Source organism: Taeniopygia guttata, chromosome 5, assembly GCF_048771995.1.
Source record: "Taeniopygia guttata chromosome 5, bTaeGut7.mat, whole genome shotgun sequence".
In the NCBI taxonomy this organism is placed as follows: domain Eukaryota; kingdom Metazoa; phylum Chordata; class Aves; order Passeriformes; family Estrildidae; genus Taeniopygia; species Taeniopygia guttata.
This window is the reverse complement of record NC_133030.1, coordinates 32,382,829-32,399,550: the sequence shown is the minus strand read 5'-3', so window position 1 is coordinate 32,399,550 and position 16,722 is coordinate 32,382,829. Positions and strand designations below refer to the sequence as shown.

General features: G+C 42.3%; 2 protein-coding genes across 8 annotated transcripts in view; one reads left to right on the top strand and one right to left on the bottom strand.

Annotated features, from left to right (window-relative positions):
* Nucleotides 1-2,417: 2,417 nt before the first annotated feature.
* On the top strand, nt 2,418-8,167 carry PIGH (phosphatidylinositol glycan anchor biosynthesis class H). The gene is made up of 4 exons (XM_002200481.6): nt 2,418-2,657; nt 4,482-4,691; nt 5,302-5,385; nt 6,854-8,167. Exons 1-4 carry the CDS (start codon nt 2,478-2,480, stop codon nt 6,953-6,955), a joined length of 576 nt encoding a protein of 191 aa, XP_002200517.3. The 5' UTR covers nt 2,418-2,477; the 3' UTR covers nt 6,956-8,167.
* Nucleotides 8,168-8,919: 752 nt separating this feature from the next.
* The window catches only part of PLEKHH1 (pleckstrin homology, MyTH4 and FERM domain containing H1), a 54,053-nt gene continuing 46,250 nt past the window's right edge, over nt 8,920-16,722 (bottom strand). For 6 of the 7 annotated variants that reach the window (XM_072930105.1, XM_072930106.1, XM_012573895.5 and 3 more), the window contains 6 exons: nt 16,313-16,454; nt 15,278-15,420; nt 14,243-14,372; nt 12,505-12,591; nt 11,841-11,987; nt 8,920-11,531 (listed from right to left, as the gene is read on the bottom strand). In XM_072930105.1, coding sequence (XP_072786206.1) covers nt 11,355-11,531; nt 11,841-11,987; nt 12,505-12,591; nt 14,243-14,372; nt 15,278-15,420; nt 16,313-16,454 — 826 coding nt within the window. In that variant the 3' untranslated portion in view covers nt 8,920-11,354. The remainder of the gene's footprint in view (nt 11,532-11,840; nt 11,988-12,504; nt 12,592-14,242; nt 14,373-15,277; nt 15,421-16,312; nt 16,455-16,722) is intronic. The other variant, XM_072930107.1, reaches the window with a different exon arrangement.

Genomic DNA, 16,722 nt, shown 5'->3' with positions numbered 1-16,722 from the left:
ACGGCAGCGCGCGCGCACGGAGGTGTGTCCCGCCCGCCCCGCCCCCCGCTCCCCTCACGCCCGCCCGGGGTTTTTCCACTGCAGCCGCCCCTCCGCCGCCGCCGCTGCCGCACCCCCGCGGGCCGCCCCGCCGGACGGGGGCTCGGAGAACCAGCAGCGCCTCAGACCGGCGATAAGGTGCTCGTTCTCTCTGACACGTGTAGGTCCCCTCTGTGTGTGAGCCACACACGCTCCTGCAGCTCAGCTCGGCTCCCTGGCTGGCCGCTCCGGGAGCCTCCCTGCAGGAACGCTGCTCCGTGGCTTCCCCGAAGGAAAACGGGTGACGCTCATCACCAGATGACCTTAATAAAGCATTGAAGGACCATCTGTCCAGCACCTGCCTCGAATATTGATCTCAAAGCATCGTGGCTAGACTATTCTCGGGTCTCCAGCTGTTCGTATTTGAGGCACATTTGAAGGCTGATTAACAAATGATTTAAAAAGAAGTGGGAATCCCCACCTTTCCCTGCTGTGACAAGGCAACAGGACTCCCACTGTCGAATGTCCAGTCTTTATCTACAAGCTTGAAAGAAGGCTGACAGTTCATGAGATAACAGAGCACAAACATGGTTAAACAGGGACTTGCCAGTGACACATATTAAAAAATCCAAGCATACTTTTGCTTTTTCCTCCTAAGATTTCCTAGTTCTCCTCCTATCTCTGTATGTCAATAACTCCTTCGTGTCTTGTTGTGAATGTGAGTTATTGTTAACACTCCTCCAGGAGATTATGTTTATTTTCTGTCCTGTTTACTGACCTGGCTGTTCACAGTGCTTTTACCTCTTCTACCTCCTACTCTGATTTTTCTTTCCCCTTCTTCCTGTCCCCACCTCTGAAGCTGTCATACCAGCTGTCATAACTCCTGCTTACATGCTTCATTACTTCTCACCTATCCATTTCAAACCTTTCTTTCCTCTTTTAAAAGCCTGTTTTCAATTTATTGGGTTTTTTCCACTTTCACTTCATCAATTAACTTCTTTCACCCTCTTTTGAACTTCAGTATATTCTTCTCCATTTCTGCAGTTCATTGTCTGCTGTTACTTTTTTCCCCTCCAGGCCAGCTCACCTTTCCTCTTCAGAGAAAGTGGAAAGCCCATTCCTCCACCTGGTCTCTTGTGTAATAGTGAGATCCTGGACATACTGCACAAAACTTCCCATGGATGGCAGCCATCAATCACTCTTCCAGGCAAAGCAAAGACCTCAGTAGTGATTCTCTGATGCCCCTTGGTTTTTCATGTCCCTTAAGACTTCTTTGGTGCCCCTGTGAGAACAACAGTTTTTTTGTACATACAGTATCCACCCAAGAGCTCTGAGGATGCCATGCATGAAGTACATTGCTCACAGAAAGATGGCACCTGCAATTAAAGCTAACACTCAAAAACTGTGGGATAAGGGAAAAAATAGAAAGGCCAAAGAAATCAGGATGGCAGTTTGGAAGTCACAGAGCTGTAGTTTTATATTACTGCCACGTAGTCACAGAGCTGTCACGAAGTCACAGAGCTGTAGTTTTATATTACTGCTATGTCAGTCGCATGAAGTAACAACTGAAATGCATTAAAGGGTACACAATACAAAGATCCATTAAGTCTCTGTGTGCAAAGCCAAGTCTCCAATTTATCACGTATTTAGTGGCAAGGGACCAGAAAACTCTGCTTTAAACCTTGGGGGAAAAAAATCAAAAGAGCTTGTAGCTAGCTAAGCATGGTACAGATGAGAAAATCCATTAATGTAGTCGCAGATGGTAAGGACAAAGGGGGGAAAGAGAACCTTCTTGAGTAGAGAAGGTTGCATGGAGAACTCATAGAAACCTTCCAGTATCTAAAGGGGCCTTCTGGGAAGCCAGAGAGGGTCTTTCCATCAGGAATTGTAGTGATAGGACTAGGAGTAATGGAAAAAGGGTAAGTTTAGGTTAGATATTAGAAATGTTTTCCTTTGCATGTGGTGAGACACTGGACCAGGTTGCCCAAGGAGGTTGTGGATGCTCCAACCCTGGCAGTGTTCAAAGCAAGGTTGGATAAGGCCTTGAGCAACCTAGTCTAGCGTGAGGTGTCCCTTTCCAAGGCGGGTGGTGTAGAACCAAATGATCTTTAAGTTTCATTCCAGTTCCTTAACAGTCTATGATTCCATGAAAACCCCAGTCTCTTTATCACGCCAAGAGACACGTGCAGCATCACTAACCCGTGTGCCCTTTAACACTCACACTCCATAAACAGAGGAAGCAGGCAACAGATTATCAACATGTGCAAACCGCAGAAAGCGCTGATGTAATCGAGATTACGGACAGACGCCCGGCCAGGTACAACCGAGCGAGACAGCCCAGCGGCAGCACCACCCCGCGGCCGAGCAGGCGCCGGGCGGGCGGAGCGGGCAGAGCGGGCAGAGCCGCCGCCGGCCCAGGCTCCTCCCGCGGGAGGGCGGCCGGGCCCCGCCTGCCCGGCATGGCGGAGCAGCGCCGCTTCCTCTCGGCCGCCGGGGTGCCGATCGCGCTGCGGCGGCGCCAGCACAGCGCGTCCTGCCGGGAGCTGGCGGTGCGCGGCCCCCGCCTGCAGCTGCGCTCGCTCAGCGCCGTCACCTCCGCCGTCTGGCTGGCGGCCTACGGGCTCTTCGCGCTCAGCGAGGTACCGGCCCCGCCGCCGCCCCGGGCCCTCCGCGGCTCGGCACGGCGCCGGCTGCGCCCCTCGGCCCGTGTGCCGCTGTAGCACCGCGGGCGCGCAGGGCAGTCCCGCGGGCTGCGCAGCCTTGGCTAGCGGCGCCCGGGGCGCGGAGGCGGCCGCTGCCCGCGGGAAGGCGCTCGGCGCCGCTCCGGGGCATCCCCCGCGCCCCGGGGGCTCCGAGCTGATGGGTGTGTGACGGCAAAGGGAGAGCCGTGCCAGCCTGAGGGCTGCGGGCCGCCGCCTGCTTGCCCCAGTGTCTTCTCGGGTGCCTCTGTTGGTTTGTAGCCTCTTGACAGATAGGGTAGATGTATGGGTGCCGAGTGATGCCTGGCACATGCTTCTGAGTCCAAATAACGCGTGCTCACTTGGAGAAATGAGTTGTGAGAATCTGAGATTAAGGAGGAATTGAATAAGGTGAATAATTTTTAATCCCCAAAAGGAATTTTTCTAAGTGACACCGGGAGCACTGCACCATGAATGTCATCAATTTTCACAGCTGAGGCAGAAAGATATTTGCAGTACAGATATAAAAGTCTGCTGATTTCTAAATTAATGCTTTTGGATTCATCAGAAACTGGACCCAGACAAGTCATGTCCAGACTGAATTAAGTAGCTTGACCAAAGAAGCTGGTCACTGTGACCCATGCTTTGACTGTTGCAAATCAGGATTTTTCAGTAATCTTTCCTAAGAAATGAAGATAAGAGTCAGTTGTCAGGAGTCAGACAGAAATAGATGGTTCCTGACTGAGTTTCTTTTTTACCAAAGCATGTCATTCTTTTTTTACACCACAGTCAGTGGTTAGCACCCACTGCCCTGCTGCTTGCCTTTACATATGCTCCTGCAGCCTACATGCAAGTGACTGCAATTCTTCCTTTAGCCAGGAAATCAGGTCTGAAAGTGCCCCTCTCTTTTTGTGGATTTCAGTGTCTGTACTTCATGACTGTTTTTTTTCCCTGTGATAGCAAACTTTTGGAGAAGTCCGGTGAGTTTCCTGAAGCCATGGCTTCTTTTGCTCACATGGTGGTACAGGCCCAGCTTGAGTGGTAGTAGGGCTGTGCAGTTCTGGTTCTTTAGAAAGTGTCACTTATAACTCTCATTCACGGGTAGGTGGCCTGAAGATCTCTAAAACATGTCTCAGAAACAGGTTGTAGGTTGTGGACCTTTAGAATTTATCACCAGGTCTTCAGATCAATTACTGGTGACTATAGTGTCATCGGTTATATATTAAAATGTAACAGCAATCCCAAGACTGTGGCATGCAAAAGACATTGATCCTTACACAAAGTACAGGATAAAGCAAAATTTCTTTGGATTGGTATTTAAGGCAAGAAGTGGGTGTGGTTTGAACAAGTTTGGACTGGCAGTTCATGGTAGTGCTTATCCTGAAGGAGGGTTCCTCTGCTTTGAGAATCCATCCTTGGTTCCTGTAAACATTTCACAACACTTTTTTGTCAGTGACATCATCTTTAGAAGTTGGCATAATACTCTCCTTGATACAACTGGCTTGTTTGGGTTGAGATTTCTGCATTGAACTTGAAAGGGAATAGAATTTTCTCGCAGTTTTCAGTTTCAGCTCCCGATTCTTTTAGTGCATACTGCAAAGACTAACTTAAACCTCACTACATATATATCAGCCAGCCAGGTGAATAAAAGGACTCTACCTAAGTAAAAATGCTTTGCCCCTGTAGCGTTAATATACAATTGACTGCGCAATTTTAATTTCTCTAAAGCTGTGTTAAAGTAACTGTAAGACCAGAGCTCTGCCTTTTTCTTGGCTTGTGTTACAGAACAGCATGGTGCTCTCTGCCGCCATCTTCATCACGCTGATTGGCCTGATCATATACCTGCACTTCGTGAAGATTGACCAGGAATCCCTGCTGGTCATCGGCTCACTCGGCATTCAGGTGACTTCCTCCTATGCCTCAGGGAAAGAGAGCACAACCTTCATTGAGATGGCTCAGGTGAAGGATGTGGTTATCAATGAAGCCATCCATATGGTAATCATACAAAATCTGTCTTCTTGTGTCTGGGCGCACTCACATCCAGTGTATTTTCATGAGCATGATTTACCAGAGCAATTAAACACAGCACCATCCATAGCTTTACTGACATCAGGAGCTTCAGATTTTTCAACTTAATTTGTCGTCTCTCTCCTTTAAGGAGAACTCAAACCAAACAATAACCTCAAAAAGCCAAATCCATTCCTTGGATAATGCCACTGTCATTGAGCTAGTGGGTTTCGTTCTTTGTCTTATGCTGTTCTTTCAAATCCTGATGCCAACTCCATATGTAATCAAGATGGAGATGAGAAGCTATGATGACACAATGATTTTTCCTATTGCTGGGGTTTTCTGCAAAGCTCCTGTAGAAAAGCAGACCTTACCCTTCCAGCATGTGTGTGTTCTTCTCAGGTTAAAAACTTAATAGACAGTCAACGTTATTTCTTTATTAAGTGATAGCTATTGATACAAATTTGTAGACTTGACTGTGACCTGGCAGGATTTGCCTTCAGCCCAGTGAGTTGAAACAGATCCTACTTCTGTGCTAACTCCAGGCAGTTTGATAGCATTTTTATACTCCAATGATTTTTGTCTGTTTGTCTTGTAGCAAAAAGTTATCTACTACCTGTGTATCCTCCTCCAGGACCCCGAAGATCCTCAGGGAGTATCTGAGGTTGTGCCACTCTTTCAAGTGAGTTTGACTGAATGGTGGAGAAATCCAGACTTTAGTCTTTGTGTTGCATCAGTTGTCTAAGCATATTTTTATTCTGCTACAGGTAGCTGGTGACAGTTGCCTTTCCCTGGCTGGGCTGTCAGGGTGGGTGGCATTTGAAGTCTCACAGAACTACATACTAGGGATGGGTTTTTTCATTTGCTCTCCATTCAAACAAACAGGGAGTTGTGTCAATCTGAACCCAGCCAGAAGTTTGCATGAACTAAAAGTCTTCAGCTCCCATTGGGTGCTGAGGACTTGTAGAGCTTTCTGTGCAGTCCTGTGCTCAGGGTTACCACCGTAACTCTGGCACTGTGCTGCAGTTGAGTTTTCTCTTAGCTCTGTGTACCAAAAGTTCTCCTTGGCATTGGAATGACTTCCCCTGCCTGACCCCTGCCTGCCCTGCTGACAAAGATCATGGTACAAGCTGTGACCAATTTGTTTAATGTATCATAAGATGTTTGTGTTGCTGTAACCTCGTCTCCCCTCTCTCTTCTCTCGCTAATGTGTTCTGACTGTTCGTAATCCCATTTCTGGAATGGATTTGCTTTGTACGTGTGTTCATGCCTAGCACTCTCTGTTCTTTATTTCCCTGCTGCTGGTGACTGTTTTGTAATCTGCGAACAGTTTGTGACTGGATACAGTCAGTCTTCACCTAAATACTTAGGAGTATAAATAATCTATTCCATTTACACTTGATGGTTAACTCAGTCTCACAATTGTAAAGATCTTTAGTAACAGTAATATAAATTAGATATTTTGCATATAAACAATGGAAAAAGTAGATTTGCGGGAAATCAACAACTACTAAATTCCAGATAGCTGCATTCAAGTACCTGATATTAGTTAGGTATGTTCCTTTCCAGGTTCAAAGGCTCTGCCTGGCATCTGTATTGTTTCTCTCTTTTTTTTTTTTTTTTTTTTTTAACCTTTCAACTCTGAACAGTTTTGTTTTCATGGAAATAACCTTAGCACTGGTAGAGTTGACTCCAGCAGGAAAGAAGGTACGGAACTCTTCCATTTTGAAATTCAGTACCTGTCTGTAATTATTTTAACATGCAAGTTAGTATGTTAGTTTTGAAGGAGCAAGGATTTGTAACTTTATTGAGTCTCCTTCATTGGGTTTCTTTAAGTTATGTCAGCCTTCAAAAATAAAATTTCCCATGTCACTCAGCCCAGGAAGCCTACTGCACTGATTTGACCTTTTGTTCTCTTAAGCAACTCTTGCAAGGAGGCATTTGATGGACTTTAATAATGTCTTGGGAGCTCAAAAGTTATAGGATCATAGGGACTGTGAGACCACGAAACTTGCGCTTCCCTGCTGGTTTTAAGCTAGTCCAGGTTAGAATTGATGAAAAATCATTATACTTTGACCACTGCTTGTTGTTTGGGTAAAATTAAATGATGTTTCAGTTCAGAGCCTGATTCTCTGTTGTTTGACTTCTAGAGCTCCAAGCCACGACTGGACTGCTTGATAGAAGTGTACAAAAGTTGTCAAGAGATCCTGGAGCAGAGGAAGACAGTTCCTCAATCAAATGAAATAAAATAGCTGAAAAAAAGACAGCAAACTTTTAGCAGGACTCAGAGGGACACATGAAAGAGCAAGCAAAACTGCCCTATGAGCAGAACTTTTTAGGTTCAGACAGAATGGTTTTTTTTCTTGCCTCTCCAGAAAAGAAGTATAGGGAAATAGGGAAAAGGGAGACAAGAAAATGCATCCTTTTTTTACTGTTTCATGCATCTGACAATTATGCTAAAATTGTAAAATAACATTGGCTGGACTGACATAAGTATGCATTCTTTGGTTTTTATTTAACCTTTTGTTTGAAAAACACTCTAAATACCAAAGCTGATGTGTGAGTTCAGATAGTAACTTCCTGATGACAGGAGAATTTCAGAAGGACAAAACCAGAAAATTAAACTGTTGCATTCAGTTACGTTTAATGAAATAAACAGAAGAGATCTGAGGAAGCTGATTGTAAGTCAAGGATCGTTTCTTTTGAGATCAAGAACAGTCCGTCCCAATGAGAAAGCAGTCAAGCAGAAATGCCAGGAAGCCTGCATGGATGAGCAAGCTGGTCCTAGCAATGCTTGAACACAAAAAGTATATTGAAGGTGGAATGAGGGACAGGTAATTTGGGAGGAATGTAGCAACACTGTTCAAGATGTAGTTAGAAAAGCTAAAGCCCAGCTGGCAATGAATCAGTTGAAGGATGTCAAAGGCAACAAGAATGGTTTCAGTAAGTGTTGCACTACGACACGAAATAGCTCACACACTCACTCAAGATGCAAAAGAAGGAAAAGAGAAGTTTTATTTCTGACTTTGCAATATATAGAATTCTAAAAGTGACAATGGATTGGAGGATGAAATTGCTACTTCTCCAACCACACTGGTCAAATCAACAGTCCATCAGTTCTCCTCATAAAGAAGAATGTAAAACAGTCGTTATTTACATGAAGAGTGCATGAGAACTCCAGTAGAAATATGTAAACATTAGAAGGCATAGAAAACTTTAAAAAGAACTTTAGAACTTTTAAAAGAACAGGGCAACAAGTAAGTGCTTAATTATCAAAAGGAGCACTGGGAAAATGTGAACCCATTGATGAATGAGGCAGGGCCTGGTTGACACAGGACATGGAAAAGATGTGGCATTTAAAGGGCCACATCAGTTACACTGAGAATATGAGGTACATGTGTTGTTGAAAATGATGGTAATGAGAATGTGAATAAAATTTTAATGATCAGTGCTCTTGGCAGTAACTTGGGAAATTCTTCTTTGTTGATAAGATAAAAATTGCTGTAACACTTAACTGGTATTTTTCCCTCTATATTCCACAACTCCTTAGTAATATAAATGAGGCGACAGAAGTTTCAAAAACTAAACCCACAGGTTGGCAGGAGTCTGGATTCATGCTTATTTTGCATACAGTGCTGAACAGTGCTTGTCCACATAATCTGTAAATACTCGGCACCATACCATCCTGCAATTAGGTAGAGATAAGGAGATATGTGGGTTTTTTTCCACACTGCTACAAAGTTTGAAAGACAGGTTAGCTCATGTTACAGGAAGTTGTCCAAGTGAAAGGCAACAGCCTGGGGATGTGTCACTGCCTTTTGTGTCAGAATAGAAAAGATGTCTCAACAGAGTGGACAGAGTCATGGACTCATGGGTGTGCTGGGAATGCTGACTATGCTGTAAAAATTCCATGAACTCCTCAAAAAGTGCACTGAAGAAATTACCAAGAAGCAGTGCCACAGCAAGAAGTCTGAAAGATTGCTTTAGCAAGCTTTTGAAGGAGTGAACATCCCGTGCCCATGGTGTAGTCATCCACTTAAGCTAAGAGAAGACCAGCAGAGAGAAACAAGGAATCAGTCTAGGGCAGGTTTGTACCAGCTCTGGTTTGTGCCTAGGTACCAAACATAATCTATGTTCATTTTTGTTTACATCAAGAATATTTTGGCTTTTAAAATAGTTTATTTCATTCAGAGACTAATACACATTTAATTCATGGTTATTAATTCACGAGCTGCATTTTATTAAGAACAAACAGAAATCTCACAGTATCTTCCAGACAGCCTTTTACTTACACACAGCAGTTAGGAACACCAAGGCTTTTGTCATCTCATTCTATGCTGCATTAACAGTCATTGCCAAAAGCATTGATTAAAATAAAAAATTATTTTCTCTACCAAAGAATCATACAAAGTAGGTATCTGCACAGGGTGGGGTGTTTGAAGGCAGGTAAGCTATAAATAGGAGGGGTATGTGCATCCATCAGAGTGGGGTGGTCCCTGAAACACTCAAGTATTGGTAAATATTTTTAAGAAATAAGGAAGAAAGTAAGTTTTGTGTATCATGCTTCTCAATTTAAAGTGCAACTGTGACAAAAAATAATGAGTTTCAGGAGAGCTTCTGTTTATTTAACATCTCTGCTTCCTGTTTGCCCTGGTACAAGTCTCAAGTCTCTGAGGATGGGAGGAAATACAGCCTGCGAACTGGAGACTTCTATGCCTTGAGCATCCCCAGCACTGATGATGACTCCAGCCTATTCTGAAGCAGCTTTGTTATTGGTGGGATACCAGAAGCAAACTGTCAAACAGACCTTCAGATACAGGAGAAATTGTCAGGCACAGGTGACAGAGTGAGGAGGAGTAACATTTTGTGTATTCTAACTGATAGAGCTGTACTAAGATAATGGTGAGAGAAAGAGGGGAAATACAAACTACTGTCAGGACATACAGAGACTGGAAAGTATCTAAGGGAAAACAAAAATTACTAAATGCCTTCTTAAAGTTATTTTTGGCTCAGAAAGCTCTTGGCCTTTTCTGTGCCTTCAACGGATGGTCTTTAAATTCATAACAAGGGGGTACATTACAGTATGTGCAAATCAGGTCACTTTTCTTAGAATCTTTTCCTGTCTTAGGTCTGCCATACTGTTTCTATAACTCACCATAGGATGGTTTGGGCTTGGGTTTGTTTGGTTTGGTTGTTTGGGTTTTTTTATTTTGTTGTTGCTGATGAGGGATTGCTTAGAAAAATTGTTGTCTGCCCCGTGCTCTTCTCTTTTAGTTTGTGGCTTTGCACCCATCATAAGCACGAAAAAAAGCCTTGATGTATCAGCTTCCCCATTTGCATTAGTTGGATGTATCAAGGTTTACTAGGGAGTAAAAACACTTGTATGGTTGGTTTGTTTATTTGCAAATAACTGGTTTGCTATTACTGACTTCTATCTAGTGGTTGGATTCACACTGTTTTAATTTGGGAAAGCTGCCCACGAATGCATAACTATTATGTAGTTGGACATGGTACTTTTCAAAGTGCAGTTATTCTTTCTTAACTTTTGTTAGAATGCTTATCAAAATAGCTGAACTTAAACTAAGCAGATTTAGATTTTTTATGAAAATTGATATTTTTCTTCTATGTGTTTAAAATTCAACAATCTTCTCAAAATGAAGTCCCTTTGAAACAGATAAAAAAATATCAGACCTACCAACATTCTTTAGGAAAGTCAGAAGAACATGAGTACACAATTGCTGACTACCTCCTTCTTGCTTATGGTACATGAAGGAAGCAGGAGTTTAAAAGAAGCAGCTTCTGTCAAGTCAGAATGGCAGAGCTTGTCTGGGAAGATCTGTCCTAGTTGCTGAAACACAGAAAAAATACAAAATTTGCTTGTCTTGTCTTCCTTTTTCTGACATAATGTGCAGTTCCAAACACATCTACAACAGTGGTTATCAGGAAGTCTCATTTGAAAGTGCTTGTCTGAGAATGGAGCAAGTGGCACACTGAGCCCTGCCCTGCAGCAGCAATCTAATGTTCATCTATTGCATAGAACAGCGTCGGTTTCCAAAATGCATCAGACCTGTAGGTGCCAGGGCATTCTCTGACACTGTCCCAGTCCCAGCTGCTCTGGGTCCTCAACATGAAAAGACTCTGGGCTTCCACCTTTATTTAAAGTTGAAAATACTCTTAAGTACTGCTGAACTCTAATTCTATACTCACTATTTCAGGTCTGAAATCACCCTTGACTTGCATCAGAATTATTCTTGAGAGTTTAATTCCTCTTCTTTCTTAGCAATGTCTTTCTTTCATGTCTGAGCAAGAGCACAAAAGTTTATGTCTTTTGAAAGCTGAAAATGGGAGGGATCAAAAAAAATGTATGTACTTGTAAAGCAAGGCAGTACAGTAGGAGATGGAAGAATGAGTGCAGATATAATCACTGGAGCACTGTGCAAGCAAATGACCTGAGGAATGGTAGTTTGGATGGAATGTGTCGCAGAAAGGAAACTCCTGCACAGTCCCCCAAATCAACTTTTTGGGTTTTTTAAGAGAAGGTGCACTGCCTCTACCTCTAAGGAACTTTGTCTATTATTATGGAAAAAGAATCAGAGCCTGCATTAATCTGTGGTATATAACCAACAAAATCAGCTAATGTGGAACAAGCCCTTAGAGCAGGGTGGGCCCCTTTGTGCTTCGGGGCACGGAAGGAAAAAAGCACCGATTTTCAGTCTCCCAGGGCTTCTTAGCAGGTGTTTTGCTTTGTGAGGGCTGTGTGGAAGACAGCAGTGAAGGAGTCGAACGATAGTTAATATAGCTGGCAATCAGAAGTGTTGCTTCAACAATCTGGGGAAAAGAGAAAATAATTAACTGTAAGTCAATTAGAGGTAAGAATGGCCTTGATTTTTAGAATCTACTGACTGCATGGCTTTTTAAAATGGCTTTCTCCCATGGAACTGTTCAGTTTTAAAATGAAGCCCTGTCTTTAAGAGTTAGGAAGAATAAGTCTCTTGTTGAAAGGTTCCAGCTTACAAAGATCTGTTGAATACATACAGCTAGTGCAGCAGCTACAAGTACCAGTCCCCAGGGCTTGTACAAAACACCCCGCCCTGATGCTGCCAGCTGGAAAGAAACTCACTTTTCATTTGTAATTACCTTTGGAATTGCCATTGTGAAGAGCAGTTTTTCAGTGCTATTTTTTCCAGAGCTTCTTTCTTTCATTTTACTGACTACAACCATGAAATCATCTCGACAGCCTCCAAAGGTCAGCACAGAAGAGTATGAATAAGAGACCTTCAAATGCTGCAGACAGAGAGTTTGAAAAAGTCATAGTTATGTCAAAAACTCCAAATGTCTACCTTAAACTAATATCTTCGTTTATGTTGCCACTTCCTGTAAGAACACCAGGTCTCCAGCAGTGAAGGGCAGTAGATGGTTCTATAGGTAAGAGCTGGCAGAGAAAGCTCAAGTGAGAATTGCATTTCTAGTTTTCTCCTGGTGTGCTTGATGCTTCACTACTTCACAGTACAGATTTTGTTATATTCCAGATGGCAGTAGTAAAGCACACACCACTGAGATTTTGCAAGATGTATAAACATGTTTGCTGCTCTATGTTACACTGCAGCTGTAATTTTCCTTTGTCTATGGTGTGTTCAAACACAACACTGACTTCCCTCATCTCTAACTTTTACAAACTAACTTCTAATAATAATTCACATTTGAAGTTAAAGACAAACTGTTAGTGACTTTCACTGGACTCAGGGGAATGTCTTTCTGTGTTTGGTAAGGTATTCCTCTGAAACAGTGTTCCTCAACATACCATTGTGCTATAATCCAGTATGCTGATACCATCTTCATTCACAGCTATCCAGACTGGACAGTCATCCAATGAGGAAGGCAAAATAGGCTAGAGAGAAATAAAATTATTAATTCAGGTATTTTTTGAACACCACAGAATGACGTTTCTGACATAAATGCTGAGATTTAAGGATAAAGTGAAGATAAGAAAATATCCTAAAGGCTTACTGGTGTGACCTGCTTTGATTTTTAAGACAGCTTTCCCCAAAATTTAGAATAACATTTTCAGATTTGCATACACTTTTTGGAGTAGTGGCACAAGAGATACAAGGATTTTAAAAAAGCCTCTGAAATTATTAGATGCCATCAGTGTGATTAAAATTGAAGGAAATGCTAGGACAGAGCAACATCATGGCAACTCTGCTCAGCACATGTATTTGTACTGCTCCTGTCAGGAAGGCAGTGAAACCTGCTCATTTCTATACCAGTGTATGCAGTACCATCACATCAATGTAATTTTGTTTCTTTCAGAATCTTAGAGCAAATGTGCATCAATTGTTTGTTGAAGATGACTTGTTATGGCTAATGACAAAATCTTTACCGGGATCTGCTATTACATGGCTAATGCCATAGGCTTTGCTGTTTAACTGCTGAAAAGTTATAGCATGCATTAATCATCAGGAATACCAACACTGTTTCACCTGTGGTTGGACCTCTTGAATATTCTGATTCTTCAGTATACTCAATTATATTTTCTGTCAGTAGCCTCAAATACCAGTAACCTCTTCTGACAGTAACCTCTTTTAGTCCTGACAGTGGAAATAACTGTCTTTTGAAAAGTATATCGTATATTTATTATTATTTATTTTCTTGTATATTTATTCAAGAGGTCCCTTGCATCCCTAGACTTTTTTTCTGTAACCAGAGCAGCTTTGACTTCAAAACAAGAGACATGTATCCATGAAGAAGCTTTCAGCAGCAGAAATTTCTGCTGGGATGGGGAAGATGGTTAATGCCAAAACCTGTCTGATTTCTCAGACAACCATTATGTGCTAAGACATTAGTTCAGGCATGAGCAACAGGTACAATGCGCTAGCCTGGAATGGGGTGAGGGATGGTACAAGCTACTGGGGGAACCGTTCCCTGTAGCTGTTCTTTGCTCTCCCACTGATGCCTGTGGGCTGGTAGCTTACCCAATGTGTACTTTCATTTTTGTTTCTGCAACAGGACTTTAGCAGTGCTTGCCTCTCTCATGTGGCAAGGAAAGCATCCGGTTCTGTGTCAAGCAGAGGACAGGACTGAAGGACCCATTCTCTTTATAGCTGGCATCAGCTGCCAGGTGTGACTTAGGGGAGACTCCTCCCTTCCTCCCCCACTGTGGTATGCAAATGTTATTTTTTAAACTACCATTGCAGCCTTGATGTCCAGGAAAATTCCTGCCTGAGAAAACTTTGGCAAGGCCTGTAAGGACCAGTAGTACTTTGTATCATGATCAATTGACACAGCCAGGGAACCTTCAGTATTTATTTACTGAACACTAGCAAACTCTAGTGGTTAGAATATACTTGTCTTCCTTCTTTTTCAACCTATGTGGTACCAGGGCTTCTCGTTCACAATAGAGTTGTTCAGTTCAGTTCAGTTGTTCAGTTTTTTCCCCTTTCTGAAATAGAAGCATTTTCAACCCGAGTTACCAGAGACTGTAGGTATGTCTCTGCTCAGATAATTCACTCTTGGAAACAGAAAAAGTGTGCTCCATTTACCTTAGCAGCAAATATTTTGGTTCCAAAGAGAGGCCATTTTCGGGCCACTGTCAAATAAATTCGAATGCATTCTGGTGGAGAGCATCCCTGCAGCACCATCCACTTTGTTGCCAGCCTGTCTGTCAGTTGCCTTTAGGAATCCAAGACACAAGACAGTATTATTTACTAATGTTTTCCAAGGAAAGATGTGTAAAATTAAAACAGTTAATAAATGTACCTCTTTACTCCAAAAAGCAATCTACACATCACTTACAGATGGGGCTGTTAGCAGTTTCAGTTCTACAATGTGAATTTATTTTAGCTTTTCTCTACTTCCACATACTTTCTCACCTTCCTCATACCTTGCCTGTAATATGCTGTATAAAGAGTGGCAATATGTATTAACTCACTCTTGATTTGGCTCACTAGGGATGGCTTGGCAGCTACCTTGCTACATGCAGATGGAATTTGCTTCCAAAAGGAGGCAACTGTGTTAGTTCCACCACTGCATCCCTAAGTAGCTTAGGATCTGTAGGAAGACATTCTCTCACATTAAATGAGATAGATCTGAGATCTGTGGCAACATCTGAATTTTGTATTTGAGCTCTCTGCATTGTGTGTGAGAATTTCTAAGTCAGAACATCAAAAAACCCTTCCAAAATATGTCCTACCAGAATTACTGCGTGGCCAGAATCAATCCATATAAACTGGCTTTAAGGCTCATTGAAAATGTTAGGCATCTGGAGTCAATTGACACTTGGGGGAAGTGTAAAACAAAAACTCAGAATTCATCTCAGGCTTGCTTTAGTTTTTTGAAACTGAGATGTCTAATTTGGATGTGAAAGGCCTAAATTTCTTGTCTATGGCAGAATTAGTTGGTGATTTGGCTCTTTTTATATTGTTTTTTTCTTTTAAAGGATTCTTTTCCTGACACTCTTGTTTGAGTTTCTACATCAAATAATCTTGACAGGGCTCCTTGAAACTTCTTAAATGTAAAGACAATTCGGCAAGTAAAAGCTGATTTCAGTACAAAGTAATGAAGAACCAACAGCTTACCTGAGCTGTTCAGGAGTAATGTTTTGCTTGTAGTGTTTGGGGTAGAATTTATCTAAAACCTGGTGGAGAAGATGCTGCATTTTCAATTGTGATGTTCCCCCAGGACTTGAAGATCCTGGTCGATCCAAATCCCCATATTCCACCTAAGACAATGTTATAGTTTATACTGCAACAGAACTATGAAGTTTTTAATGCAGTACAACATTCCATGAATTCCCATACTGATAACTACTGTGTTTATTAGTCATGCAAAAAGACACAGCTGGGGAATGTTGTCTATGGCATTAACCACAGCAAATGTATACAAAAGAGCAGCCACTGAAGACACGACTGCCAAAGGAATTGTCTTCAGATCTAAGAGAGTGGAACATGATCTCAGGCAGGTATTTGTTGTGAGGAGGAGACACATCCCTATAAACTTTCAGGCTTTGGGGATTTATTTTCAATTGGCCAATTAAAACAACATATTTGTAAATAGTTTGGACCATGTCCGCAACTTCTTCACCTCAGTTTACGCTGCTTTAACAAATACAACACTCAGTTTCAGGTCAGTAAAATCTATTCTACTGCTTATTATGCCCACAACCCACAATGTGTGTTTTATGTGGTAAAACACTAAATGCAAGCCTGGAGACCTAATGTAAGATATTAGAAGATGCTCTTCCTGAGTAAGAGGGTATTGGCAGTACAAGAGGGGAAGTTTTTACTATTAATGGAATTCTAATGGTGGTACTATTTCCATATCTCTGCTAAGGTACTAATTGGAGCAGGTCTGGTGATAGTTCAGCCTCACTCTATTTTTTCCAATATTTTTCTTGAGAAGGAAAGGAGAGGCACAGCTACAGCGAATTTCCCTACAGCAAAAGGTGTTCTAACATATGTATGCTACTATAATGTATTTGTCATGGTACCTCTGTGTTTGTTTGATACATCCCACTGTATAATTGATATGCTTTTGATATAAAAGGGAGCTGCTTAGTCAAACAGAGTGTACAGCTGAAGGAGGACAAAAGAGAGGATTTCTGCCATACTCACCTGAGCCATTAGAGCCACCATTTCCAGAGCTAATTCCTTATTAACAGGAAACCTTCCACTGGCTATTTCATTGCTCACTTGGAAGGCCAGTAGCAACCGCTCACGGTCTGTCTCACCTTTGGCCTGGCTCCGAAAATACAGTCTAAAAAGTAGAGAGGATTGTGGACATAAAAAGATACTGTGAATTGAAAGTGCAGCTGGGAACTTGAATCAGGGTGAGGCAAAATAACAGTGTGTTTTGTTTTGTTTTTTTTTTCACTGAGGGCATACAGGACAGATTTGGAAGCTGAGGTGCTTCCCTTATGAACAAGATTTGAGCAAGGAGGCTCAAAACATGCTTTCTAGCTTTGGAAGCCATTTGAATTCTATAATCCAGCCACTTCTAAACAGTGAATCCTTATTAAACACAG

Coding starts and splice junctions, on each gene's coding strand:
- PIGH (XM_002200481.6), top strand. CDS start 2,478: ATGGCGGAGCAGCGCCGCTTCCTCTCGGCCGCCGGGGTGCCGATCGCG. Junction 2,658..4,481: donor GGCTCTTCGCGCTCAGCGAG/GTACCGGCCCCG, acceptor CTTGTGTTACAG/AACAGCATGGTGCTCTCTGC. Junction 5,386..6,853: donor AGGTTGTGCCACTCTTTCAA/GTGAGTTTGACT, acceptor TTTGACTTCTAG/AGCTCCAAGCCACGACTGGA.